General features: G+C 53.1%; 10 protein-coding genes across 10 annotated transcripts; 1 reads left to right on the top strand and 9 right to left on the bottom strand.

The window, feature by feature from the left end:
- Position 1: 1 nt before the first annotated feature.
- On the bottom strand, positions 2-5250 carry BKA58DRAFT_404812 (uncharacterized protein; the record flags this gene model as incomplete). The annotated part of the gene is made up of 8 exons (XM_046171873.1): positions 2-154; positions 219-327; positions 378-1097; positions 1149-1449; positions 1786-2133; positions 2191-2625; positions 2676-4900; positions 5171-5250. The coding sequence occupies 8 exons, from the start codon at positions 5248-5250 to the stop codon at positions 2-4; spliced, it is 4371 nt and encodes a 1456-aa protein (XP_046021977.1).
- Positions 5251-6459: 1209 nt separating this feature from the next.
- BKA58DRAFT_462549 (uncharacterized protein) lies at positions 6460-9142 on the bottom strand (the record flags this gene model as incomplete). The annotated part of the gene is made up of 3 exons (XM_046174851.1): positions 6460-6641; positions 6691-6846; positions 6897-9142. The coding sequence occupies 3 exons, from the start codon at positions 9140-9142 to the stop codon at positions 6524-6526; spliced, it is 2520 nt and encodes an 839-aa protein (XP_046021976.1). The 3' UTR covers positions 6460-6523.
- Positions 9143-9956: 814 nt separating this feature from the next.
- BKA58DRAFT_413839 (major facilitator superfamily domain-containing protein) lies at positions 9957-11549 on the bottom strand (the record flags this gene model as incomplete). Its single annotated transcript, XM_046172449.1, has 4 exons — positions 9957-10595; positions 10646-10935; positions 10990-11336; positions 11386-11549. 4 exons carry the CDS (start codon positions 11547-11549, stop codon positions 9957-9959), a joined length of 1440 nt encoding a protein of 479 aa, XP_046021975.1.
- Positions 11550-12573: 1024 nt separating this feature from the next.
- Positions 12574-13707, bottom strand: BKA58DRAFT_237388 (uncharacterized protein). The gene is made up of 2 exons (XM_046166609.1): positions 13443-13707; positions 12574-13378 (listed from the first exon to the last, which is right to left on the bottom strand). Exons 1-2 carry the CDS (start codon positions 13585-13587, stop codon positions 12660-12662), a joined length of 864 nt encoding a protein of 287 aa, XP_046021974.1. The 5' UTR covers positions 13588-13707; the 3' UTR covers positions 12574-12659.
- A 392-nt stretch (positions 13708-14099) lies between these two features.
- Positions 14100-15123, bottom strand: BKA58DRAFT_237375 (uncharacterized protein). The gene is made up of 3 exons (XM_046166607.1): positions 14963-15123; positions 14600-14860; positions 14100-14433 (listed from the first exon to the last, which is right to left on the bottom strand). The coding sequence occupies exons 2-3, from the start codon at positions 14824-14826 to the stop codon at positions 14115-14117; spliced, it is 546 nt and encodes a 181-aa protein (XP_046021973.1). The 5' UTR covers positions 14827-14860; positions 14963-15123; the 3' UTR covers positions 14100-14114.
- Positions 15124-15319: 196 nt separating this feature from the next.
- Positions 15320-17622, top strand: BKA58DRAFT_404807 (1-acyl-sn-glycerol-3-phosphate acyltransferase gamma; the record flags this gene model as incomplete). Its single annotated transcript, XM_046171872.1, has 2 exons — positions 15320-15624; positions 15675-17622. 2 exons carry the CDS (start codon positions 15320-15322, stop codon positions 17620-17622), a joined length of 2253 nt encoding a protein of 750 aa, XP_046021972.1.
- A 21-nt stretch (positions 17623-17643) lies between these two features.
- Positions 17644-19631, bottom strand: BKA58DRAFT_391232 (uncharacterized protein). Its single transcript, XM_046170897.1, has 3 exons — positions 18914-19631; positions 18422-18840; positions 17644-18369 (listed from the first exon to the last, which is right to left on the bottom strand). Exons 1-3 carry the CDS (start codon positions 19282-19284, stop codon positions 18113-18115), a joined length of 1047 nt encoding a protein of 348 aa, XP_046021971.1. The 5' UTR covers positions 19285-19631; the 3' UTR covers positions 17644-18112.
- BKA58DRAFT_237379 (NifU-like N terminal domain-containing protein) lies at positions 19545-20918 on the bottom strand. The gene is made up of 2 exons (XM_046166608.1): positions 20146-20918; positions 19545-20088 (listed from the first exon to the last, which is right to left on the bottom strand). Exons 1-2 carry the CDS (start codon positions 20894-20896, stop codon positions 19937-19939), a joined length of 903 nt encoding a protein of 300 aa, XP_046021970.1. The 5' UTR covers positions 20897-20918; the 3' UTR covers positions 19545-19936.
- On the bottom strand, positions 20706-23741 carry BKA58DRAFT_462535 (ubiquitin carboxyl-terminal hydrolase 14; the record flags this gene model as incomplete). The annotated part of the gene is made up of 3 exons (XM_046174850.1): positions 20706-21300; positions 21355-23581; positions 23714-23741. 3 exons carry the CDS (start codon positions 23739-23741, stop codon positions 21156-21158), a joined length of 2400 nt encoding a protein of 799 aa, XP_046021969.1. The 3' UTR covers positions 20706-21155.
- A 259-nt stretch (positions 23742-24000) lies between these two features.
- BKA58DRAFT_431575 (DNA polymerase phi-domain-containing protein) lies at positions 24001-27295 on the bottom strand. Its single transcript, XM_046173102.1, has 3 exons — positions 26849-27295; positions 25355-26803; positions 24001-25305 (listed from the first exon to the last, which is right to left on the bottom strand). Exons 1-3 carry the CDS (start codon positions 27269-27271, stop codon positions 24088-24090), a joined length of 3090 nt encoding a protein of 1029 aa, XP_046021968.1. The 5' UTR covers positions 27272-27295; the 3' UTR covers positions 24001-24087.
- Positions 27296-27397: the final 102 nt, after the last annotated feature.

Here is a 27397-nt window from a genome sequence, read left to right as displayed (position 1 = left end):
ACTAGTACATGTTCCCGTGTCTGGCATCAGTGTCTATTCGGATGTAGTACTCCCGCTTCAGAAACTCAGCGACATGATTCACCTCGTCATAATTGACCTTGGAGACATCTTTGATGTTCTGGCACCGCTGACCACAATCATCTAGACTCTGGCACTGGATTCAGTTAGCAGTGAACTACTTTAGGTACACGGGACTGCACAGTGCGTCTTCAACTTACCATGTCGGGATCACGCTTAGCGTACTCGAAAAACGCATCGACCTTCTTGATGTAGTCCGGGCTGTGGAGGTTGTTGGTTGACAGTATACGCAGTGAGTCGCATGCATACCTGACACCGTTAGCATGCGTGCCTTGAAGAAACCGTGAAATCAAACTTACGCCGTGACGTTTCCTCCGATCTCCTCCTCTTCCACGACGTCCATTACAAGCTTAGCAGAGACGACACGGTCGGCGTGATCCAGCTGATCATCGTAATCATCGGTAGAAAGAGCCGACTGGTAGTTCATCACGCGGATATCCTTAGCTAAGCGACCGCGAAGAATCGTCGCGATGATGTCCTTCAGATCGTCGATCGTGTACGTGGCCTTCCCGTCGGTAGTGGTAATCTCCGAGATGTCTGCGCTGTACAACTTCTTGAGTGACTCTTCGCCGTAAGCCTTGTACCCTTGCCCGAAGTATGTACTGTCCGGGAGACGAAGGTAGAGGATCTGTGCGTTCGATAGGCCAAGTAGAGAAGAAGCGACGATAGTGTGTTTGCCGATCTGAACCGTGGTCTCGTTACCAACTGCAATGTACTGGTCAGTCTCGTTGTGCAGCATGAGAAGCTCCTGCGGCGCCTCACGTTGTGCTTCCTCATTCAAATAGGACCTGGACTGCATGCCATCCGGCCTAACAGAAGACACGTCGGACATGAACTTGTAAGCATCTTCAAGGCCGCGCTCTAGCTGTTGCACACGAGTATTGTTGGCTGCTTCACCACCACTATCCGCTGTGAAGACGACGGTTGTGACGCATTTGAAAACATAGAGGTCGTGATAGAGATCCGGGTTCTGGAACAGCAGGCTATCGACCGTATGGCCGGTGAAGTAGATGGAACCACTGCGCGCATTAGCGTTACTGGTCCTGCTGAAGACGAGTCTCCCAGCTTACCCAGTGCATAGAAAGGGCGATTCAGCAGCAGCGGAAAGTGTTGTTGTTGCTAGAACCGTCAACAGCGCGGCAAAGACTGAGAAGCAGCGTAGCGCAACCATGTTGTTGGGATTGAGCGAGACAGCTGTGGAGTGATGTGAAGGATTGATGCGATAACGAGAGGAAGGTGTGGCTGAAGCGATGAGGGTGTGAGGGTGAAGGTGAAGTTTATCCATGTGCCAAGCTGGGACGTCTACAGAAGGAGCAGCCACGGCGACCCTGAGGTGTAACAAGGAAGGCGCGTCCCATGGCGACTTCACCTCTGCTTTCGTAGTCTCTCAAGACAGGCAGTCACGATGGAACATTTGGCAGTCGATACAGTCTTGCAAACATTAAAAACATAACATTCATAATAGATTGTACGAAGGAAAGAGTATTAGGCATGATTACAGGAATACAAATCAATGCAGTGATATCGTAACTTCGTCTTCATGATCCAACCCATCTCGGAACGCCCGGAAACCCCCAAAGAAAGAAAAAAAAAGGAAAAGCCAGAAACATGTATTAGGTGCCTTTGTAAAGCAAAAGGATATACCCGAAGAAGAAAGAGAGAATTGCTAGAACAAGAGACGCTATCGAAAAATGTTTTGCAGAATACTCTCCAACTTCTCCGCCAGTGGGTCTTCGGGCTGCTGCCGCCCCTTCTCGTCGAAGCGCGGTGGCAGTTCAATGGTAGCATCAGATGCGTCTGACCCAGGACTCTCAGAGCGGTGGCGCCTCTTCCGGGCCCTGCCAGACGCTCTAGTAGCATCTGATCGTTCGTCATCCTCGCGTCGCCTGTGTCGCTTGTGACTGTGATCGTCTCGATGTCTGTGTTGTCTTTCGGAATCGGAATCGGATGAAGACTCTCGTGAGGGCACCTCTTGTTCTTGTGGATTCAAGTCGAAATGAACGCTCTTCTCCTCTTCCGGAGATGGACTGGGGCTAGGTGGATCGTCTACGGGACCTTTTGTAGTATTAGCAAATTGTTTAGATTCATGGGCAGGCAGCGGCCTCCACCCACCACGCGAAGACGCAAAGTTATGGTGCTCTTTACCGCCATCAGGAACTGGAGCACTCACATTGTCACCCCCACGTCGTGGCTGGCCGTAGTAGGGTTCGTGTTGTTGTTGTTGTTGTTGGTGCTGGGGTGCGTATGGGTTGCCGAGATGCAGGTCGTCGTGTGGTGGGTTGACGAAATGTGAGGGATGGTTTGGCTCGTATGCGCTCTGGGGAGGCGGAGGGAAATCTGCTGGATTATACGGAGGATAAGGGTTGTTGGTGTTGGGATTGAAGTTGAGGTTAGGGTTGGGGTCTACTGGAGCACTAGGGGGAGGGGGAAAGTAGTTCGTCTCAGGGAAGTAGCGGGAGTCGTTAGGATGGGCAGTGGTGGCACTGGAGGGCGTGGGACTATCATAGGGACTGTAGGTGCCTGTGGAGTAGGCTGAGTCCTCCTCGCCTGGTGATGTTGAGTATGCTAATTGCGGTGTGGGCGTGGGGTGGACTCACGTCGTCGTTCGGCTTCCTTTTCGGCCTTCTTACGGTCGCGCCGCTTCGCTGCTTCATGAGCAGCCAAACCAGCCACACCAGCAACCGCCGCCGTCTCCGCGACCGTTCGTGCTCGACTCTTGCTGCGGCTTCGACTCCGGCTTCCATGCCGACCACCGGAGGAAGAAGAGCTTCGCCGTCTACGGTGCGCACGGCTTCGGTCCCGGCTTCGACTGCGGCTTCTGGCGCGATCGGTGTACACTGGATCACCACCGTACTCTACTAAAACAGGTTCACTCACTGTACTTCCACGTCTGCTGCGGTTGCGTCCGGTAAGGCGGGAGAGGACTGACCTGGACCTTGAGCGCGACCTTGACTTGGACCGCGATGCCGCCCTAGCCTCCTTCTTAGCCTTGCGTTTCTCATAAAGTCCAGTGACAGCTGCGCCGGCAACGCCAGCGGCAGCAATTGGCACACCCTGTCGGATCCGGCTGGGTGAGCGCTTGCCCTTGCGCTTTCGAGACTTGCTGCGGCTACGTGCCGCAAGACCGGCTACAGCAGCAGAGGCAAGACCAACTTGCGCTGCTCTGTTGCTGCGATGCTCAGGGTCTAGGTGTTTGCTCGTGCTACGAGACCTACCCCTGTCATCAGCCACTGAGGCGGACCTGGATCTTCTTCGGCTCTTCCTAGAACGCGATCTGCCTCCATGACGTGACCGGCTTCGGTGCCGATCTTCTATGACCGTGACCGTCTCCTCTTTGACCACCTTGTTCTTGTTCCTCTGTCCGGCAGCGTAGGCGAGAGCTCCAACACCGGCAAGGGCAGCAAGCGTGCCCAGCTCCTTCACCCTCGACTTGCTGCGGTGGCGAGATTTGGCACGGCGGCTGCCCCTGCCACGATCAGAAGAAACAGACCGAGATCTATCACGGTTGTTAAATCTATCGAGAGCCACAGCACTCACAGCGCCGAGCGTGCCGTAGCCAAGGGCATTGCCAATGTTGCCTCCAGCGGCTTCACCCTTTCTCTTGCGGTGATGTCTGATAATTTGTCCTGCAGCGACTCCAGCAAGAGCACCTGCAGCAACGTCACGTTTGGTGCGGGTCTCGCTTCCGCCCCAGGTATCCTTTTCCTTGTGGATGTAGATGTCGTCGTCGCTGTAGTAGTTCTTATCTCCCCATCGGTGGTCGTATTCACGCTCGTCGGCGTATCGCTCGTCGTAGCGGCCACCACGATCGATTTCCTTTACTCTGCGCTCGTAGTAGTAATCTTCCTCGTGGCGCTGCGGACGAGCAACCTGTCTGTCTTCTTCAGTACGTTCAACAAGCTCATAGGATGGCTCTTGTACGCGCTCGCGGATGATGATGGGTTGAGGGGCTTCCTCCCGGATAATAATAGGCTGCATCTGCATCTGCATATGTTGCATGGGCTGGGGCTGGGGGGCCTCATTGCGGATGTAGATGGACTGGGGCTGGGGTGGTGGGGGTTGGGGCAGCGGCTCGGGGCGGAAATACTCAGTAGACCTTGAGTACTTCTCCAATTCATAGGGCTGCTCCCGTGGGAAGATCTCGCGCTCGCGGTCGTAGTCGCGGGAAATGCGGATCTCGGTGCGCGCGGGTGAGGGGGAGCGCTCGTATTCGCGCTGGATGCGATACTCGGAACGCTGGGGCGAGACTTCGCGCTCACGTTCAGCGTAGTGGTAGTGTCTCACTTCGCGCGCGGGAGCGGGTTGTTCATGGCGCTCAATATGATAGTCCTTGACGGAGCGACGGTCGTCGAAGTCGTCGCGCCCACGGTGGACCATGCGCATCTCGGTCTCGTACGTGTCTTCCTCGAGGCTGTGGTCGGGCACCTTGTAGCGCCGCACCGTGGTATAGCCAGTGGCACCGGTGCGCGTCGACGTGGTGTCCCACTCGCGGTCGCGCTCGCTCCTCTTGTAGATGACCGACATGGTGCGGCGTGGAGTCGTAAGAAGTGAAGTGGAGGGGTAAGTTGACAGTGGCTCCGAAGTGGGCGCAATGCAATGCAATGCAGGAGAGAGAGATAGAGGATAGGGGATGTTGGTAGACTCTGGCGTCGGGTGCTCGCCTACGTAGCCAGTCGCGGTGACTCGCTGCTGGGGGTGACTGTGAACGGCTGAGCGAGGGCGGGTACTCGCAGGCGTCGATCGCGAGCCGGCGGGGCTGGGTGATTGGCGAGAGTGTTGATCAACACGCTCACTATCGTTGGGGAAGCGCACTGCTGGCAGACTGCGATAGCAAACGAGGTGGGGTAATAAGAGGGTGAACGCGAGTAGGGCAGACGACGTCAAGTGTCAGGAATAGCGGACCCCGTCAGAAGACTTGATTCTGGCCTGCCCACAAGGCTCGAGGCACCCTGAAGCCGATGACGTCAATCCAATCGCACCACCTCAACCGACCGCACGTTGGACCATGTGTTTCAAATCCGCTTTGGCAGTGACTAAATACATACGGGCGCCGTCGGGCAGTGCCTGTCTGCGCGAAGTCTGTCTGCCTTACCTAGGTACCCTCTCCGCAGACGTGATGGGCACACCGCGCCGTCGCAGCCCTACATCGAGCCACGACGGGAGCGCGCGCATCGCACATCATGCGAACCATTACCTGCAAGCTGTCACATTCGCTAGGAGTTTCTTTTTGTGGGCTCTGAGACCTCACCGGACATTGCGCCATCACCTATGCGCATCGCCCCGCATGCGGTGAGCGCTCGAGCATGTGGACGGTGCTTCTGCGGCTGACAACGACTCACGCCGCTGACTGCCCGCTCCCCATCGTCTGCCGGCTGCCTGGTGACTCCATCATAACGAAACTGGTGATAAGACACCCGGGCGGCTTGGGCCCAACCTGGCACCTAGCTGCAAGACAGTAATTTTCCTGCGTTACCGCACGCAAAGCCCAAAAGTGAAGCAACCCAATACTTCCAGGGTCACCCTGCCCACCTCGCATAGAACGCTCCGCAAGAAGCATGTTCTTGACGCGATCTACAGAAAACTACAGCGATGAGACCGTTGAAGAGTTTTTCCACGACCGTGGACTCGCCGGAACCTCTGCATCGTGACGGAGAAGGCGCCTGCCCAACGTCTTGAACACTTCACGGGCCTGCAAACAACAACCCAGACCGTCGCTGCAAGGAAGCGCATTGTGTCTGACCTACTTCGATCGATTGAGGCGTGCATCAGAGTATCATGAAGATCGGGATAGTATTCAACAGGCTGCTCCATGCAGATGTCCAAGGCACTGCCTTAAGAACCCGGTACACACCCTCACCACCATCTGCATCGTCCCTACGACCCGCACCGTGAGACTCTCCCTCTTAGTCCAGTAGATCTGTCCTTCCATAGTGACTACATCACTGCCGAAACCAGCCACATGTTTGCTATTGGATATGTCTCAGCTTCCGTACACGACTCACCACCTGGAGTGACTGTACGAAACGAAGCCATGTCCAGGCGGGTACCCGCTTTTCCCCCTCGCTCACCGGAGGCGCATAGCTGCCGGTAAGCTCGGCTGGGCGATAACACTCACTGTACGTGGCCTCCCGTCTGTGTTTCAAAGAGGGGCGACATTGGGGGCCGAATGAGTACACAAACATCGGTCTCACTGTGAGGAGATAACAAGTATAAAGGCAATTCGCGAAGGCACATTGAAGACTGGAAAGCAAACAAATGATCATGTATTATTCGGACAACAAGCCTGACTCCTATGCGTAGTAGTGGTACAAAAGCAAACGTGTGTACTGTCTTAGTCCAACCCAAACCAGGGACGACTCAACGCGAGCGACACCCGACCACCAACGCCACGCAATACGATATGTTCTCTCAACCAAATGGCAGTCTATGCTTTTCCTGAACGTGATCAAACGATACCGTATACCCTCTTCGCAATGAAGTAACACATCAGACCGAAGGTGATGAGGCCTCCAGTAATGCACCAGAACCAGTTGAGGTTCTCGATGTCTTGGCCAGGAACGAGACTGCGTTTGGTTAGCTTATCGTTCGCTCAGGTAGAAAGACTTGACTCACCAGTTCATACCCCAGATACCAGTCACAACGTTCATTGGTAGGACGATCGTTCCGAGCACAGTAAGCTTGCCAAGGATGTCAGACGTCTTCTCTTGACGTTCGTTCATCCTGATGTTGATCTGGGCGAGGTAGTTGCTATGAGCACGGGACAGAAGGCTGAAGAGCTGATTAGTTCGCCGTCTATAGTAGTGCAAGGTTCAACTTACTTCTCGTAATGACTTAGGTTGCCTGTCATGGTGACAATGTGATCCTGGATATCTCCAAGATACATGCCGATCTCATTACGAGGTGCAATATCCCATTGTTCGTTGCATCGCTTCGCAAAACCCTTGATGACATCGGCCTTGTTGCCCAACAAGCGGTAGAGGCTCATAACCTTCTTTCTGCATTCACCCACACGTCGCAACATGTCTCGACCGGTTTCTTGCTGCGACTTGACCTCGGGAGGCTCCTTGTAGTGCGGGTTGTTGTAGCTGTACGATTTCTCCTTCTCTGCTTCCTGTTCTTCTTCGCTCGAATGAAGTCGCAGTATAGCCTCATCGATATCATCAACTTCTTCTTCAATCTTCTGGATCATGGGCGCGTATGCATCCGTGACATCGTCAATGATGGCATACGAGATCCAGTCTGGTGATAGGACAAGATAGTCGGACAGTTGGCGAATACGGCGGCGGACGTTGGCAGGGTGTGGCGTCATAGAAAAGTGGAAGCTTATTACGCCTTCTCTGAACACAACAACATACAGGTTGACGGGCTCCAGATAGTCCTCGCTGTTCTCATCTTGCTCAAAGGTACGGTAGTTGATGAAGTAGTAGTGTTTAAAGAGCTCGACTTTTTCGCGTTGCTCTTGCATGAGGATGTCTTCCGATGTCAACGGATGTATGCCAAACGTCTTAGAAATTACCTTCATCTCAGTCTCCGTAGGAGACATGACATCCAACCACCAGGCAGGCCGTGGGCCAAAACGCTTCGGCTTTTCGCCCTCAGGCTTGTCGGGTTTTCCTGCATCCGTAGGACGTGGGGTTGTTGAGCGCGTCTGTTCTCCAGAAGAGTACTTGCCCTCAGCTTTCGAAGTCGACCGCGTTGTTGTCCGCGAAGTATAGCCGTTGGGGCCAGCGTGAAGCATATCATCTTCTGTGTCAGAAGAATCGCTGTCGTCATCGAGTATCGGTGGATCCGGGACAAAGAGGTTTCTGAAGCTCTGCCCAGGTTGCAACAGTTCGCTGATGCTCTGACTATGGATCGTGTTGTCAAACGTCTCGTTGAAGTACGTGAAACGGTAAGGAGCGTCGCTGTCCTCGCGATGCCATACGCGCCGTTTTGGACGAAGGCGTCCCTCAACCATAAGCGGCTCGCTAACCTTACGCATGCGCATGCCTTCAATAGTCCGTTGCTCCTTCTCCTCGTGCGCCCAAGCTTGTAAAACGTCGAGATCTGGCCAGCGGCGGCGTCTTCGGCGAGTCGTAGGCTCACCGGTCGTAGGGGCGTTCATGTAATCCTCGTGTCCCATCTCTGACATGGCTTCATGGGGGAAGCAGACATCTTCAAGCGCTGAACCGGTCATGCGACGTCTGAAGTCGCCTGGGGTAGGGGGAGTGCCCGAATGGGCGTCCTCATCGATGTCGATGAGTGCATCCCGAGACGGACTGTTGGACCTTCCCGGGTCGGAGAGGTGGTCCAGGTCTGTCGGGATCATGACGTCGTCCAAACCACTACTAGCCTCGAAAGCTGGGCTAGTAGGGACAGATGGGGGGTTGTTGACATCGTAGTCATCGAGGTTGGTTGTAGTGTGGTGATGTTGGGTGAACAAATCAGGCCTGTGTTCTGGAATGGGCATGTGCTTGAAGCTTTTCGCAGAGTTTTTGCTTCCTCGTCGTGGTTTGCCGCTATTGGAGCCATAGCTGTTAGATGTCCGGATATCGCGCTGAGAAGAGCTCATGAGCGGCGTTCTATCGTTCGCATCCTCATCGCCATCGCTATAATTCTCCTCGGGAGTATGTGAAAGGCGTGAGCGGCCGTATGAGTTTGAGGCTTGAAGTCGCTGGGGCGTGTTGACGCTGGGCTGACTGGCCCTCGGCTGGTACATGGACGTTACAGGCACGCTGGGACGACGCGTCCGGATGGTAGGCTGCTCGCGGTGGTCCAGCAGAGCCTCGCTCTCGAGGCTGGTGTTGCTGAGGTTGCTGTGGGTGCGGTAAAAGCCGTTGCTCCCTCGCGACTGCCCATGGCTGGCGACATTGGCCAGACTCGGGCGCTCTTCCATTATGGAGTCGCCTGGCGCGAGATCAGCTCCAGCTGCAAAACTTTGTCTCCTGTTTTTGCGCTTCTTGCCACCGCGATGCGTCTTCTTCTTCTTGGGTGGTGCGGCTGCAGCTGTTGCGTACGAAGGACCGCTGGAAGTGGCAGCAGTGCCGGCGTCGGGGCCAGCAGGGCCAGACGGATTCGAGGCCATTTCGGAGCGCGTCTATCAAGATAACAATTGGCAATCCTAATGCTGTATGACAAGGGGATGCGGCAATGATGGGCCACTGATAAGCAGACACGCAGGCGTACGGGTGAAAAAGCGCGTTGAAAGTGCTGAGTGTGGATTTGCTGCGAGCCTCGTCCTGAATCTACCAGTGACGTTACTGCGTGTCCGTGCCCTGGAAATATGGGCCCGCCCGGGCCTCGCCTCTCCAACTTTGCAGTTCGCATGTGTGAACCATCCGGTGGATCTCGCGCTGGCGCTGATGCCAACAAACGCAAATTTGTCATGATTGTCGCAGCGAAGCACTGGTATCTGCGTCTCCATCGCAACGATCTATCTGCGCGAGTTGGTGGCTGCTCTGAGCAACAGCTGTCGCGTGGTCAATTGCCGATTCGGGAACATGGCAATCCTGCATGCGCCAATGCTTCGCCCTAGCGCTTGATTTGGCGCTATTACGCTCGTTTTCACTACCCCGTCCTCTAATGGTAATTCCGTGCGTCACTAGTCGTCAATAGATTAGAAAGAGCAAGGGACAGTTCTCGATCAAGCCGATCAAACACAATTCCATGTCTCTCTGCCTGGCCTCAGCGTACCCCGCGTCACATGCAAGCAGGAGACTGAAGCTGTCAACCTAGGAGTCTACATTACCTTGGCATGTTGGTATCATTCCTTATCACGCTGAGGTAGACTGCAGCGCACCTGTTCAGTTTCTACCTTGTGTAAGGTGCCCGCATCAACCCGCATATCGAGTGGCACCACAGTGCGATAACAGCTTGGTTTGCCATTGGTAGCTCTGCACCTACAAAACGTAGCGAAATCTTGGGCCATAGTTTTCGCCTAGTTCCCTCTTGCTTCCGCCGGTTTCTCTTTGCTGCGCCAAGGTCCCGTACTTGCGATCCAACTTCTTATTCTCCCAAGCGAGAATTGTCCTCAGCAAGAGAGATAGCAGGCAGAACAGAAACATGAATCCAGCACATACAGATTGACCCTTGACGTATAGCGGCCCTTCTGACTTGGGATACAATCGGGTACCCAGCAGAGGTCCGCATTGGCCGATCAAGTTCAGGATGACTATTCCTGTACCTCTCCTCGTATCACTACCTTGGTTATTCGTGACCCAAGGCAGTACATTGCCTATAGCTGGGAAAATTCCAGCAGCAGCCAAAAAGACTCCGAAATATCTCGCTGCTACGCTCTTCGTGGTTGCCAGGATAACATAACCAATCCCTCCAATGGCCGTGAGGATAGCGATCATGATACCTCGCTGTTGCGTCCGGTCCGCGATGTAGCATGTGGCGATTACTGTAAGGAAGGATACGAAGAATGGGGGTGCGGTGAGGCCCTGCGCGTTAACGCTCGAGAACCCCATTTCGTTGAGGATCGTAGGAAGAAACACCGGTAATGACGAAAATGCAACGTTCCCAGAGAAGTACATGAGCTGTTGTTTGATGTCAATTCAGAATCATTACATCGAATTATTAGACTTACACCGAGTATCCAACCTTTTAGATCCATTAGACCCTCCAGCATCTCTTCCCAGTTGATACTCCCGATTCTTGTTGCAGCACCAGCCTGTGCCACACCACGGGCTCTTGCAACCGCCTTTTCCTCTTCGTTCAGGAACTTCGCCTTTTCCGGGCTGTCTGGTAAGAAAAAGAATGCAACTCCAGCCATAACAACTGTAGGCAAACCTTCTACCAAGAACAATACGCGCCATTTCGCCATTCCGGGATTACCACTCGTAATTCCATAGGCTAGAGCGCCTGCAAACGTGTTGGCTGGAAGCGTAAAGTTAGTGTACGTCTCATATGCCGTTCGTGCCTACAACTCACCTAGTGGCGCAGCCGATAAGAACAAACCGCACCTCAGCCCAAGTTCATGCCTCAGATAGAAGAATGAAAGCAAAAATGGCACGCCGGGGCCATATGCAATCTCTGCAGCTCCCATGAGGAACCGCAGTGCCATCATCCCTCCCCATGAAGTTGTCGCAGCTTGTACGGTCGAAACGAGGCCCCAGACGAAAACGCAGCCGGCAGCCCAAATATGCGGCGGTACGACTTTCCACATGATTGCGAGGAATCCGAATACAATGTAGGAAATGTAGAATATGGTAAGAAGCCACTGGTACTGCGAACTACTCAGGTCGAGGTCTTCTTCCATGCCCGCGATTCGCGCATTGCTGGTAGCCAAATTAGCTATGCTCTCTATCGTGGAAATGTTTTTCATACCCAATATTTGACCGATCGAGAAATGCCAGCAGATACAGTGCCGATAACAAAGGAACGATATGGGTGTCCAGTTTCCGTCGCACGCGCTTCTCGATTACCGGGTCAATCTCATCTTCCACCCGTGCAACTGGCCCAGCTTCTGCGTCTCCTTCTCCCTCTTTCATCATTTCAACGTTCTTCTCCTCATTCTGCTCCACACTTTCGGGGTCTTTTGAAGTGAAGAAACGCATCTTCATCCGCGCACAGTCTCAAATTTGCGGGTAGTAAAGCAAGAACGGCAGCGCGCGGGAGTGCAGCAGGGGAAGTGAGCATATAAGCACTTCCAAGACCCATGCCGAAGCTTAACCAAATGCCGAGATCGGTACGACTCCACCACACGGCTTCATGATAGGCGGTCTGATGAGCTGGTTGGGGATAAAGTGTGATGAGGTGGGGCTGGGTGGGGAGATCGACATTGGGGGATGTACAATCGTGGACGGAACGGAATTAGGCCCGCCCACCGCAGACCGGCCGAAATTCTCAACGAAGTAGAGTTCAAACTGCTACCTGCACCCTTGTGTTTGTCTTTGAGGCTGAACGTTTTTGTCAATGAAACGCAACGCCATAACACTGCCGTCATGCGAGGTTCGCGAAGCACCCGTGTACGTATCTACCTCGGTAGATATCCATCAGCGTCATCAACGCCGTCAATGATCAATCAACGCAATAATGCTTATTCACTCGACGGTACTGCGACGACCCATTGACGAGATACTCACAGCTTCCGTCATACCAACGTCACAACAAAAACAATGATAAGAAAAAGTAGTTGGATATCACAAGAATGAAAATTGCAATATGATCCTCTCCAACCCAGTACCACCAAGACCAAAAGCTCATCCTGATATCGCTCAGACCCTTCTGCGCTTTCTGGCCTTGATATCTTGTTAAGCCCGCGACGTCTTTACACTCGCTGCATGCTACAAAGCTGCTTCAAGTAAGCATCGTCCCCATATTGTTTGCTGAACAGCAATGAATACCCAACAGCAAGAATCCAAGAGCACTTCACTGGGCGTCTCATGTTTGCAGATAATCCAAGCATCTCATGGATAGATCCAAACATAAATTGTCGTCGTCAGCATGGTGGATTGAGTAAGGCAGAGATCAGATTCCATTCATGTATCTGCCTATTTGGAATTCCAACACATCTTAATATAATCTTACACCCATAGCTCCAATCACCTCAACGCCACACCAAACCCATATCAAGTCAAATAACACTTTTCCTTATGTTTCTATATAGCCAGATGCGTCATAGTCTGCCCTTGTCCAACCTGCGGCGCCGCCTTTGGCAACGGCTTCAACCTCTGCTGTTGTACCGGTGTCCTACTTGTTCCTGGCAGCGTATTCGTCCCAGGGTAAGCTTTCTTCGGATCAGGCTTCTTCTGTTCGGTAGGCAACGTGAAAGGCTTCGGCTGGCCAGGCTTGACCGCAGCCTTCTTTGCCATCGGGTACGCGGGCTTGGGAAGGCCGTTGGTATCTGGGAAAGGCTTCGGAAGAGCCTGGTTGGCCAAAGGAGTTGCTCCGGGGCCCTTGAAGGGAGGAATAGATTTCGTGGCTCCGCCAATGGCTCTTTGACCTCCTCCTACGAGGCCTCCGGTGGCCTTTGTGGCATTGTTCGTAACGGTACCGACGGTGCTGTTGGCGCGGCCTATCACTCCTCCGGTGACTTTCGATGCGCCGCCTGTTACTCCTCCGACAGTCCTGTTCAGTCCTCCTACAGTTCCTCCAACAGTCTTCTTCGCTCCTCCGACAGCACCATTAACTTGGTTACTGCCTGGGTACTTCTTCGCGCCTAGAGGCGTTCCACTGGTGGTTGGCTTGTTGCTTGCAGGAGTCGAGTTGGAACGCTTGACTACAGGCTTTCGTGCTGTGGAAGGGAGAGCTTTGGCTGTGGGTTTGTAGGTTTGGCCGGTGATTGCGGTGCCGTAGCTTGTTGCTTTCTTCTCGATACCTCGGCGCATGTCAGTGAGTGTTTGGAGGCATAAATAGGATGCGAGAGGTAAAGAGTGGCTTACCATTTCCCACACTCCTTCCACTGTTCTCAATCATGTCCCCAGCCTTGATCAAGGCGTTTCCGCCATATTCACCCGCCGTCTTCTTTCCTGCATCCACAAAGCCCTCCACCGAGTTCCAGATGATGTTCGAGATGAAGCTCGTCATTGTCTAATACGTATAGTGATCTCAATACTGCAATTGATGTCGAGGGCTAGGTTCGACGCAGAAGCTACGGTAGTATCGAAAGAGCTGTCTAGTTCTAGACTGTTGGACCCCAGATCATGTTCTCCGATGATGCATAGCTTTTGACGCCACCGCAGCTTGAACCTGTTTCGCTACCCGTCGCAGGCAGGGGGGTCGCTGCCGCCCCGCGTCAAATGACGTTATTGTGGCACAGCGGAGTGGGCCTGAACCAAAGTGCTGGCTGGCGATCTTTTGATGCAGGTTTTTAGCATGTGTAATAGCTTCCTGCCGTGGCATGTCACTAGTACGCTAGGCGGTACAGCGTTGAGGCTGAATATCACGGTGAAGTGTGCTCGTGGTCAACTCATTACGTTTATCGTCAATCATACTATTCGTACAAAGTGCGCTGCTACAGTAAAACCCTTTTGATTACATACCCTCAACGCCTTCGAAAAGAAAGAAAGAAAAAACGCTCGTAACTACTCATTGCTTTGGACAAAAGTAACAAACTAAGCACCTTGTCTAGCCTTCTCAGCGCAAATCAAGGCAATGATGCGGCTCAACTCTGCGCTCTGCGCAAACTGCTCTTGCTTAGTCTTGTCGTCTACGTCTTCGCACGCTGCGATGTCGTTGCTGACTGTCAGCATGCGGTTCTGAAGCGTGAGGAGCTTGGCGAGTGTGTTGTCGAGGAAAGGTGCGCTAAAGGTAATGTTGGTAGGCGAGGCGCCGTTGTTGGGCATGCGCATCTCGAGTTTCCTGGGAGGCTTCTTTCCAGAGTTTGAAGGGGCAGACTGCTGTTGCTGCTGCTGTTGCGCTTGCTGTTGGGGCCTACCGCAATTTGTTAGCAAAGGTACGTCTGGATCAGTGACTACGCGATAGGGGTCCTAAGTCTGGTCGGCAGTTGCATAGTGCAGCCCTAATTTTCCACGCCGTCGCAGCCAGAACCAGAGAAAGTACGCCAGGGGAAAATTCAGGGAAGTTCGGAGATACTCACTTCTCGCGCTCGACGAATGTCATGTTCTCTGCCATTTCAGCCACGCGGTTTGCGATTCTCGAAGCCATGATAGTGTATGGTGACATCTGAGGTTGCGACGCTCCGTTGGTTGCGCCATTCGTTTGAGGCTTCTTTGCGCTCTGGGTAGCCTTCTTGGGAGCCCTTGAAGCGGTGGCCTTGTTGGTGGTGCGCTTGGCCGGCGCGGATGCTACTGAGGCTGCGGGCATGATGAAAGATGCGAGGTGTGGTGTCGGATTAATTCTGTGATATGTGTCAGTCTTGAGCCCAAATGTGTATGGACGGCTGCTCGCGTGCACCACTCGAGTATGCGCCAGGGTCGACAGCTGTCACAATTGAACGTACCGTAGTTATGTTGCGAATATGGTGGTATTGTTGGAAGAGGGATGTAGTTGAGACGCCTGGAGAATTGGTATCTACTGCGGAGCGAGTATAGTGTTATTGAGTAGACCCAGAGACTAAGGAAGGGGTAATGGTGTGTCTCGAATATCTTGCTTGCTTGACTTGGTTGTACGCCGCCACACATAACGTCATGCCACGGCTCGCTGACAGGGGTTGACGACGCGTATGTGGAGCATCCATCTTGATCTCGAACCTGGAACCGTTAGCCTGCACTGACGTCGCGGGTAGCCCGTCACTGGTGCTGATAGTCGTGTTTGACGTTTTGGACTTCGATGTTCGCTCGTGTGCCAACTGTGGAAGATGTCGCCTGCTACTGCTACGAAGAAGCCGGTCGTTGCCAAATCGCCGGCTGCCAAACCTCCTGCGAAGAAGGCGACGACCCCAAAGCCGACTGCTTCAAAGCCGACTCCTGCGAGCCAATCAGCGTCCAAGCCCCCGGTACCAGCTGCTGTTAAGAGGAAGAAAAAAGATGACCTTGGTGCTGGACTGCGAATCTCGAAAGACAATGTCGAAGCGCATCCGGCTGGACCACCGCGCTTTGGCGAGTTGACACAGGCAGAACGGGCCTTCACGTTAGCCTCGACGTTCTTGTCCGGCGTTCTGGCGTAAGCACGTCCATGTCCACCTCCAAATACACCCAACTAATACCTGGCAGTATAAGCGCATCCCAGTTTCTAGGCGCACCACTAAAACTGATTGACCCGCAGTTCTACGATGGGTACATGGCCTACACCAAGGAATGCTTCGCCATCCTGATCACATGTCTCACCCAATGGTGGGCTCCGACTGTCGTCCGTGTATCTGGCGACTCCAGCATGGTCGGTCAACTTATCAAACGCAAAGACGGATCATTACAATGCAACTTTGCGGATCGCATGGTCCTCATGGCAAACCATCAACTCTACACTGACTGGCTGTATATCTGGTGGATCGCATATACGAACAACATGCACGGCTTCATCTACATCATTCTAAAGGAGTCGCTGAAGAACATTCCTATCATTGGATGGGGCGCCCAGTTCTACAACTTCATCTTTCTATCTAGAAAATGGGAGGAAGACCAGCGTACATTTAAGAAACATCTCAGCAAGCTGAACAAGAAAGGAGACCCCATGTGGCTCATCATCTTTCCCGAAGGAACAAACCTATCCAAGACTACGCGCGAAAAGAGCCAGCAATGGGCGAAGAAGAATGGTTTGCAGGACATGAAGCATCAGCTGCTCCCACGCAGTACTGGTCTCAAGTTCTGCCTTAACGAACTGAGGGAAACAACAGATTGGCTGTACGACTGCACCATCGCATACGAAGGTGTACCAGAAGGTCAATTCGGTCAGGACATCTTCACTCTCCGATCTTCTTTCTTCGAAGGCAGACCTCCGAAGTCAGTCAACATGCACTGGCGACGGTTCCACCTTGATGACATTCCATATGAGAACACACACGCTTTTGAGGTCTGGCTAAGGAACCGTTGGAGGGAGAAGGACTACATGCTAGAATACTTCAGTCGCCACAACCGCTTTCCCGCAGAAGATTTCTGGAAGAACCACTTGGATATGGACACCAAGAGTGAGAGCAGTAGAGGAAACGGAAACAAGACTATTCGAACAGTGCCACGACCAGCAGTACAGATCGAGACGGAAGTCAAGAGCGGCAACTGGAACGAGTTTGTCAAGATCTTCGCTCCAATAACTTCGGTCATGATGGCCCTAACCGTAGCTTACGGAGCCTCACCCGAAGACCTACCCATACCAGGCGCCAAAGAATTCTTCCAAACCCACATGAAAACGCTCCTCGGCCAAGGAGGCGAAATTAAAGGCCTCCCAAGCCCCGAGCAACTAGAAAAGATGATAGAAGGCGCCGCCCAAATGGGCGCAGCACAAGCCGCCGGACCCAAAGAAGTACCAGAAGTACAGCGCCTAACACAAGAAAACCTCGCCAAACTAGTCAAAGAAACAGCCATTGCAAGCGGCGCCGTAATGCCCAACGGAATGAGAAGAGCAAGCACAGCACTACCACCACCAATAACCAAGACGCTACAAACGCCCACTGCTGCAACTCCAGCAGCAAGGCGAGCCCAAAGCGCTGTAAACTTGCCAACATCATCATCATCGGCAGCAAAGAAACCCACAGCCGCAACGCCCAAATCAGGCACCGCCGCACAGGCCCGAGCAAAACCCGCGGCAGCAACCAAAAATTCCACGCCGCAACCCACAGGTCCCATGAAAGAGATGATGACAGCCTCAGGCGTTATGATCAAAGTACCTCAAACGGAGGTCGAACAAGCCAAGAAAACAGGTACACTGACCATGGCGAACGGCGTCAAGATCAAGGTCGGCAAGGAGGAGATTGAAAAGGCGCAGGAGAAGAAGGGAACGACGTTTATGACGGCAGGCGGTGTGCCTATCAAGGTGACGCCTAGTGGTGCTGTGCAAGTGCCCGAGAAGGTGAGCAAGGGACAAGCGCCGGCTGTGAAGAAGACGGGTGATTTGGCGAAGAAGATGGATACTGTATCGACGCCGGCGAAGAAGGCGCCTGCTAAGATAGGGGGTGGAGCGAATGGGACTGCGAAGAAACCGGCTACTGCTGCTCCGAGGAAGCTTTGAGATGATTGTTATGAGAGTGAAAGTATAGTTTCTTCCCATCATTGTATGACCAGGGTATTTGGGTATTTATTTGGCGTTATGTAAGATATCAGCATGCCATCATTGAGATTCAAGCATAACAGTCCATCCCATGCGTCAGCAAAGTGTTGCGTGAGCGCCAGTGTTAACCATTATGCCGAGAAGACTCAACATCTCAAACAGCCATCTCACTAACCGCTATACCAAGTCGTCTTCTTCACCTGCGTATCTCTCCACTCCGATCGTGCAAGCACGCGTCCATCATTCGTCCTCGCACCACTAAACAAAAATAGCGTTAATACCTCAATCCTTCTGAAAGATCGAGAAACAAACAAAACGAAGAAGGAGTATCCAAACTAAATATCCAAACTAAATATCCAATAGGATTGTGCATCAAATTCCGTTACATGGCAAACACACATCTTCGTGGCGGAGACACCGCAGCAACGCGAAAATCCATATACAGCAAACATTACCTCTTCTTCCTCGCAGCCTCTTCCTGCTGTAACTTGTGCATCTTGGCTCTTGCGCTCTTGCTGCCACCCAATTTGGGTCCTGTGATAGGGGGTGGCGCGCCCTTGATTGGAGGGGCGGGTGGTTTACGGGCTTGCTGTTTCGCTTCCATGGATTCGTAGTATTCGGTGCGGAACTGTTCGACGAGGGCGTCGTCGGTGTTGGTGGATGTGTTGGCGTGAGGGTTTGCGGGGGTTGTGGAGTCGAAGAAGTCGACTGGATATGTTAGTGAGGAGGTTATGAGAATTAGTATGGGAAGGGAACGTACGTTTGGCTTCTTTGAGTACGGCTTCGACCATTTGATCGCGTCGCCTGTCTTCTTCCGTCTTGCCGTTGGCTTTGGGCTTGCGCCACGCGTAACCGTACTTATCTCGTCGCGCTTTGCTTGCTGGTGGCTCTGGCTCGCCCTTGTCCCATCGTTTCCAGGCTTGTTCGGTGCGCGCTGTAGCATCTGGACCCAGGTCTACTTCTTGAAGCTTTCCCTGGCCTGCCGCCAACCGGTTGCTATGCTCGTTATCCGCGGGACTCTCGGTGCTACTCGTCGTGCCATGTGCCAATGAGCTGGTGGTGAAGGTATGCCGCAGGTCTGGCGCGATGGCTGCTACGGAAGCCTGGAGGTGGTTTGGTATTGGCCAGCCGTACTGGCGATAGTTCTTTTCAGCCATGCGAGCTTCTACATATTCCGACCTGGCACATTAGCCTCCATGCTTGACGTTGCCCTCGTTGAAGCCTTTTGGAATCTGCCGAAGAGCCCACTCACATCTGCTTGTCATCGCGATCTACCACCTGTCCCGTCTGCGCGACGAAGCGGCTGGTATACTGGTCTGGCCGGGGCGCCTCTACTTGCACCAGCTCTGTCCGCGGCGGCTCTGCTTTGCGCGCAGTTTCCTTCAGTCGGTCGCGTGGCCGCTTTCGGTTGCGCAATATCTCTTTCAGGTTCGGAACCGACTCTTCTTCATCGTTGGCTTCGGTCGGCGAGACAGGCGCGTCCTTCGGAGTCGCAGCAATGGGCGCATTTGGGGCGGAGGCTGTAGGCGCATCGTCTTCGGTATACACGCGCTTCGGATGCGCGATCTTGCGACGCTTAAATCGAATAGCAGGGACTGCCTCGTCTTCTTGTGCTGTCGACATGCTGGGCAGTTGCGAGAGAGTCGGGAGTGAAGCGTGGGTGGATTGGAGGTAGAGTTTCCGAGGACTACATAGGCCGAGGCGTGAACCACGCAAGGGTCCAAAGCGTCACCGGCTCCCTCACTTTTATTGCAACTTTATGACGGAGGCCAAACATCGTTTGCATGACTAAAGAACCATCCACGTAAAACTCAATTTAGACGCGATTCTGGGGTAAGGAGGTGCTACAAAACTACAGTACGCTTTCATGCATGCATTATCTGATGAGTAGGATCATCAGATATAGAGCACCTACATGGCGTGACACTCAGCTCATAAGATGATCGTCGAGCCGACTTCCGCTGTTACGTACTACAGCTGATTTAGCACTAAGTTTCATCCTCCCCAGCAGTTGCTTCCGCCGTTCATTCATTACACATCACATCGTAGCCAAAACATATCGCTTCGCATTAGGACTTTTCTTCATTGCGATAAAACATATGTACTCTCAGCCTACTATACAGGAAGCCAGCCGCAGTAACGCTCAAACGCCCAAGTCATACCCGGTACATTGAGTAGCGAAAGACTGAATGCAGGTAACATCAGGAAACTTCCTCTCCAACCTTCCTTCTCGTCCCCATGGTATCAATTTACATCATCATTGTCATCATCCTTTCTAAGCCGTCGCTGAGGATACAGTCTCGATCTCGACCTTTGGAAGCGGTGCCGACTTGCCGCCAAGATCTGTTTGCCGTGCGTTGGGGTTCTTGGTGTAGTAGTTGGAGATGGCGGATTTGATGGCGTCTTCAGCAAGCATAGAGCAGTGGACTGCGAGCAGTTAGTATCCCGATCATAGCTTTCGCTTTCGTGTTATGGAAAACTCACGCTTTACAGGTGGAAGGCAGAGCTCCTTTGCAATCTCTGTGTTCTTAATCCTCGACGCATCCTCCAGTGTCATGCCCCGCACCAATTCGGTCAGGTAACTCGAACTCGCAATCGCGCTGCCGCAGCCGAAGGTCTTGAACTTGACATCGCTAATGGTGTTGCTGTTGGGGTCGACACGGATCTGGAGCTTCATGACGTCGCCACATGCGGGTGCGCCGACTAGTCCAGTACCGACATCGTTATCCGTCTTGGACATGGAGCCGACATTGCGAGGCTTGTTGTAGTGGTCGAGCAGTGCTGTGAATGTTAGCTGAGCGTTCTCACATGTTATTCGACAGAGATGGTGGCGCGATGACGAGGTGATTCCAATCAAACTCGTGTGTCGCCACCACGTTGAGTCTTCGAACGAGAGGGGCGGGCGACATATCTTTCTCGTGGTACTGCCGCCGACCGACTGCTGAGACTGCAGGTGCTGCTGTGCGAATGGGCGAAACGATGCTGGGCCTGGCGGCGGTTGCGAGCGCTCTTCCGGCCTGGGCGGGCACTGCTGCTGCGACTCTCCTAAACATGGTGGCGATCGATGTGTGTGGTGTTTTGAGGTTTGGTAGTATCGTCGGTGAGTTTTGGCAATAGTTCCGGTCGCGGTTCGATGTTGGTGTAGGTGTAGCGGAGGTGGATGGCGACGGACTATTGAAGTAATGATGAAAAGCCACGCCCGGCCGCCGGCGACGTAATGTCCGTGCGCACACATACCCCACACTTATTATGGAATCATCTCGGAGAACAGGTCCAGTTCACCGGCGAACGAGTGCTATCTCCGTTCGTCCTGGTATCAGATGGAACTTCGGCTCCATTCATATCGCCTACAGCCATGTTGATGCTATCTAGCAGCTTGCGCCGCAATGCTCCCAATCCGCTCTCGTTTCGCCGTTTCATCAATGCTAATGCTAACCCGACACAACTCCGCTTTCGCTATGCTAGTCCGTTGTGAGGGACCTAGACCCGCTGTCTTACAAACGTCGGAAGAAATACACGTAGGCAAACTTCTTCATCTCTTCAATATCGGCCGCCTTGGCAACCTTCTCGTCATTGAAGAGAACCCATGATGCAGCCTGCTCGCCTGGCAACTGCTTACGCACAAACGCAACGTAGTGTCTATGGCGTGTTAGCGAATGCTTTCCCGCAAGGGTCGAAATGCAGAAAACTTACCCGGCGTGTATCGAACTACCCTTATGGCATACTATCGACTGGAGCTGGAAGTTTGCAGGCAGCGTCTCACTACCAGCCAACTTCTTCTCTGTCGGCTCCGCAGGTGCCTCGGAGCTACCGCCTTCGTCAAAATCGCCCGGTGCATCGGGGTGGCTGAACAACCACTCAACAGCACGCTCCATGTCACCACCTGTCTCCTTCAGAGCCTGACGTGCCTGGGGAGCGTTGAAGCCCATCGCTCCTAGGGTCTCGATCTTTTCTGGGTCGAGAACAGATGCAGCGGCTGCGCCTCCCCCAGAACCAGCGTTGAAGTCGACGGGGTCATCGATGTCGGGATCCTCCATATGTGAGATCAGCCAGTTCATCGCTGCTTCGGCATCTTCATTGCCAGTGGCATGAAGCGCCTTCTCACATCGAACCCTAGGGAATCCCATAGCCTCAAGCATCGAAAGTGCCGCCTCGTTAGGTGACCACTTCGAACCGCCAGACGCTCCTGTGTCTACATCCTCTGGGAGAAGCTCCTCCCCTTCTACCAAACCATTGGATTTGTACGCGTCGAAGGAGAACGGTTCATCGTTAACGATGACAGGAACATCCTGCTTTGTAGGCACCCAGTTGAACACTTCAAAGCGCCTGGCGTTGACGGCCAACACTGAAGGGAAGGTCTTGAACATGCTCCTCTTCGTGAAACCATTCTTGCTGCCGCATGCACCGCAATCATAGTCAACCACTTCTTCGGCCGTGAAGATGTCGAGACATTCCTTTAGCGTGACTGGCTCGAACTCTTCCTTTTCTTCCTTCTTGCCCTCGCTGTTGGTAACGTCCATCTGCAAGTCTTTCGGTATCCGTCGGATAGGGACTGGAATCGAAATGTTCTCCTGCTCATCCGTCTTATATCGAACGCGCTTGCAACTGACACACTGTAGTCGCTGTTCCATAGCAAAGCGGAAAGCACTGACCGGATCCTTATGAGGCTCAACGTGCTTGCTGCGTGAAACAAGTTGAAGTATGTGCAGAAGCAATTCAAACGCGTCCTGTTGTCGCATAGTTGAGAACTCGGCGTGACCTCGTCCGATCAGGTGCTTCAGCATGGCAGGCGCAAGGCCGCGCTGGTGCGGAATCTCTGGGTTGTGCTCGTTGGTGATGACGTCGCTATCTGGCTTTGAATATCGACCTGAGATCATGCCGTCCGCAATTTTGCGCAGCTGAGTCTCCAGATCCTCGGCAGGAAGCGGCGTCTCCGGCGGAGCTTCGTTGGGAAGGTAGTATCGGTCTTTAAACTCTTCAATGGAGAACAGGGCCTGCAGGGTGCTGTTCAAATAGCAGCTGTTGCCCAGGTTCTTTAAGCCTGTAAAGTCTGGTCCGAACAATGGCTGCAGTTCCTTGCCGTCTTCGGTCACCATAGCAAAGTCCCAGCGCAAGTTCTGCTCGACCTGCATCTCCGTAAGACTTTTCTCGGTCTTCACCCTGTCCTTGATGTTGATGCCCCAGTGTGCTAGGTGGTCCGGTAGTTCTGGATCGATGCGCTCTTCGTCACAGGCGTAGCAGTAGATATCCGCCGTGCCATCTGCCGTGAGTGACCCGAGCTTGACTGCGACAGGATGACCAGTCGACTTGGTGTGTCCTACACCATGTGAGTTGCCACCGACGCCACCGAACTGCTGACGGCCACAACCCAGATTACCGCAGGTCAAGCACAGCCAGAGATTTTCGTTAAGCTCGCACTCTGAGCAGTGTCCCAGGTTCTGTGATTCGATCTGTCGCGCCGCTTGCTGTTCCAGACAGAGAGTATGTTCGCAAGCGGTCAGCTCCTGTTCCCACGCCTTGACCTCTTGCTGCTTCGCGAAGGTGTTTGCCTTGAGAACTGCATCCACAATACCAGGTAGCTTTCCCGAGCTCTTGTCTACATCGTCAACCCCGCACTCGTAGCACTTGACTTGTGTTGTGGTATCGTAGCGGTCTGACTCGGTTTCAGCTGCGACAGCAAGCTTGGTCATCTTTTGAGGAGGCTCATCGCGCTTGACTCTCTTTCGCGTGCGCTTGATGTTGAGGACGAGGGGGTGGTTTGTGGACGACACGTGAAGCAGAGAGTGGTTGCGATCGCTCGTACACCCACCATTGAAGCAGTAGAGGCACACGTCGAGGCCGGTGGGGTCGTCGATCGAGTCGAAGCACTGGGTGCAGTCCTCCCGGTACACGGACTGAGTTGGCCCTGGTGGGTGAAGCTCTGATGCTTGTTAGTACTGTCTAGGGTGAGGATGTAGCCATAGAGCAAATGAAGGCGCCTGAAGCAGGTTTGCCACTCTTCATTTCTCTTGTTACTCGAGATTGGAGTCTGGTGGTAGTTATGGACGCTTACCGGGCGCGTTTACGTGCGTACAAGCCATGTTTGAGCAAGGTTGTAGCGGGCAAGGTACGGTGTTGAAGGTCGCGACGGTTTGCACGTAAATTCGGTTGTTATGACATAGGCTAGGCTTCTAGAGCTCCTCCCCGCGGCGGGGCAAACAGAAGTGGGCCCCTGCTACCAATGCAGAAAGAGAGGCAAGCACCACGCGACAGCTCCACTCTGCTCAAAAGTCACGTCTAGACTCAGACAAGATCGAATTGCTGTTTCTTGGTCTTAATCCGACAGGAACAGGATGCGAGACTTGGAATAGTATCATTGATTTCATGTATCGAGTATGACACAAAACACGCTATTAGAACCACGCGCCTGTATCTGTACACTTTCACTTATTTCCCTTGCTGTCGTGCGTTGACAGACCAGTTCTGGAACTGAGTAAACAGCACAGGCTGTAGTGGAGACTTCTTGTCCGCAAACCACTGCTTCTGCGTCTCAGCATAAACGTCCACCACACCAGCATAGTTTCCTTCGTCGAGCCCAACAAGGACCTTGACGACATGGAGACTGGCGGAACCACACGCATCTGCATGGACCTTCGAGCCGTTGCCTAGCTTCGCCTCTTCGTGGATACCCTTTAGCAGCTCCCATACGTCCTCGACGTTCTCTGGCTTCGGGAGAGGTGCTTTACGCTTCGTGCGGGTGTCGAAGAACGATTTTAGCATTTTGGCCGCCTTGTCTGCCGTCTGCTTGTTTGCGTTGGCCCGCGTACGACGGAGTACTGGAAGGAGGAGTTCCAGAGTGAGCGGGTTAGAGTATTGCTTTTCCATGTACACAGCAAGTAGATCCAGAACCCTTGATTTGAACTGTACGACGTTCTGCTTTGCGTCCGCCCGCTCCTTCTTCTTGCTGGTTGCCTTGCTCCGCTCCTTGAAGATCTTGCTGAGATGTGGATCAAGCGCCATCATCTGGTCGTCATCCATGTCCGACTCGTCAGATGTCTCATCTGCCGCCTCTCCGTCGGTGGTCGGCTTCGAAGTCTGGAGGGTCATGGCGAGCATATTGTCGAACTGAGTCAGCTCTGCGTCTTCCTCCTCACTTGCGTCGCTATCCTCATCATCAGAGCCTGACTCGGAAGCATCGTCGCTGTCTGGCTCTCCTCCATCAACCATCTCAACGTCCGAGTCGTCTTCATCGTCATCGCTTGAGCCTTCCTCCTCCGTGTCTTCATCGCCTTGATTGAACAGCTCTTTCTGTCCTTCAAGGTTCTCTTCAGTATCCAGGATCTCAGTCAACGAGCGCAGCCCTTCAGCACTGATCTCGGATGCGAATATGGAGAAAGCCTCTTCTCCGATTCGTCTGAACAACGTTCGTTCATTTCCCGAGAAAGAGAGCACGATCTCAACGAAAGCATTCTGACCGTCGGAAGTTGAAGTCTTGCTCTTCTTTTTCGATGATGCCTTTCGCGACGCCTCGAATGCTTTGTAGGAAGCATCGAGGTCATCAAGCATCATAACGGCATCACCCTCACCGTTGTAGGCTTGCAAGAGAGTCAGCGAGTACAAAAGCATGAAGCCCTGTGCTGCCAGCTCGTTACCAGCTATCGACCCCTGTAATACTGCGTTAGTCAAACGAAAAACAAACAGGTGGTGTACGTACTGTTGCGGAGATGGTGTCAATCGTGTTGAGCGCCTTCTCCATGGTACTCAAAACCGATTCATCTGCCTTAAAAGCAAGACCCAGCTTTGCGGACTTGCCATTCCTAGCTCTTATCATGTCCAAGACCATGAGGGCGACATCTGACCGAGCACCCAACTTTACGTCCAATAACTTAGTCAGACAGGATGACAACCGCTCTTGGAACATTGTCCGGCTGCGATCACTGAGAAGAGGAAGAGGCACTTTCTTGGTATCCGCCTTCTTTGAGGGAATGAAGTAAGCACACTCTACCAGTGTCTCCAAGATCTCCCGCAGCCAATTGGACTTTCGGTCTTCTGCAGCGCCACCGTCCCGTATGTGAGCGATGTCCTTCTTGAAGGTCTTCTCGTTGAACTTTTCGTATCGCTTGTACTGTCTGATCGTATTCAGAAGCAGGTCTGCAATGGCCTGGCGACGGCTGTCTGCAACGGCCTGTTCCTCGCTTTCAGGACGCAGGATCAACGACTTGAGATGGCGTACAATCTTCATTAAACTCTTGTCATCTGCAGACGCTAGGATCTGCTCAAGCGTTTTAGTCCTGGTAATCCGATCAAACTCAATGTTACCGAACTTTGAGGTCAACGCAACGAAGACAGGAAGCGCTGTCCCATCTTCTTGCTCAACTTTGAGCTGGACGGAGCTCAACGCAGCCAGCGCAGCGGAATGAAGGAACCGGTCTTCTTTCTTGCTTTGATTGATCAGGGTGCGCATCAGATTGGGGCTGAACAACGCAGAGACAGCCCATTCCGGCACACGTGTGATCATACTGCTCAACAGCTTGAATCCCCAGGCTTTACGTTCGTGGGATGCCGAGGAAGAGAACAGATTGCTGTCTACAGTGTCGATCCAGAACTGCGGGAATTCCGCCTTGTCCTTGGAACTACTCTTACTATGTTCGTCTCTTCGCAAGATCTCGGCAAAGACCAAGTCCCAGGTGAAAGACGGGTTCGAGTTCGAGGTTCCGGTCTTGACGGTTTTTTCTTCGCCATCTTCCAATTCGTTCTTATTAAAGTCCTCCTTCAGAATCTTAGCAAGTCGCGAGCGTTCCTTCCTTGCCAGAGGATCTTTGTCGTGCCAAACGCTTTCAGGCAATGTCGCTGGATAACTTGCTTGGACGGTAAGCCACACAGCTACGCCTTCAGGCGTAGAAACGAGCTTGAACGTGTTGAGACGTTCGAGTATCTCCTCGACACATTTTTGGTACTGCGATTGGCCTTTCAAGCTCCTCACTGCTTCGACGAGAACCATGCCGCATTCTTCCCGGAGCCAGGGTATGTCGCGTGCCATTCGATAAACATTGTCCAAGAGCTTGTTCCAGGCATCCAGCGAAAGTTCCGGTTCGATAAGTATCGATGATTGCATGATGGCCTTGAAACCAAAGAGCTTTCCAATGGTATGATCCCGTTTTTCCTGCACTTGTTAGCATTGCGACATCCAGCGCGCCAATGTCCCTACCTTTCCTGGAACGTTGCCCTTGGCCCTAGTCTTCTCCTCTACCATCTTGATGACAGCCGCCACATCAAGCTGCGAACCTTCGATGGCATCCTGCTTTACTGCAAATAGTTGTCGCAATAATTCGGTGAGTGTGAGCGAGAATCCGACCCTGGCTGCTTTGCGCTGACTGCAAAGACCTTTGATCAGGCGTACTAACGTGTCCTCCACATCTTTGGCATCTGGCTTGTTTTCGGGCGAGAATTTGACGATGATCTGTTTGGCGGCTTCAAGACGGACATCGTCCTCTTCGGCTGCCAGGTCTGCGTAAAGCTTAGAGAGCTTCACCTTGTCCGTGATATTTTCTCTGCGCCGCTTCGCAGGAGCTTCGTCAACTTTCTCGCTTTGATCCACCTCGCGCTCTCTCTTGGGTAACTTGATACCCATCTTTTACTGATTTCCTGAAGAGTGTATTGGACGTTGTCGCAATGCGACTTTCGCGAAAAGTCAAGCACGGCTCTAGGAAAATTTGGATGCTAACCGAATGCGGACTAGTTGGTCAGGGTCCAGGCA

This window comes from Alternaria rosae (assembly GCF_020736505.1).
Source record: "Alternaria rosae strain MPI-PUGE-AT-0040 chromosome Unknown BKA58scaffold_9, whole genome shotgun sequence".
NCBI classification, from domain to species: domain Eukaryota; kingdom Fungi; phylum Ascomycota; class Dothideomycetes; order Pleosporales; family Pleosporaceae; genus Alternaria; species Alternaria rosae.
This window is presented reverse-complemented; position numbering and strand designations above follow the sequence as displayed.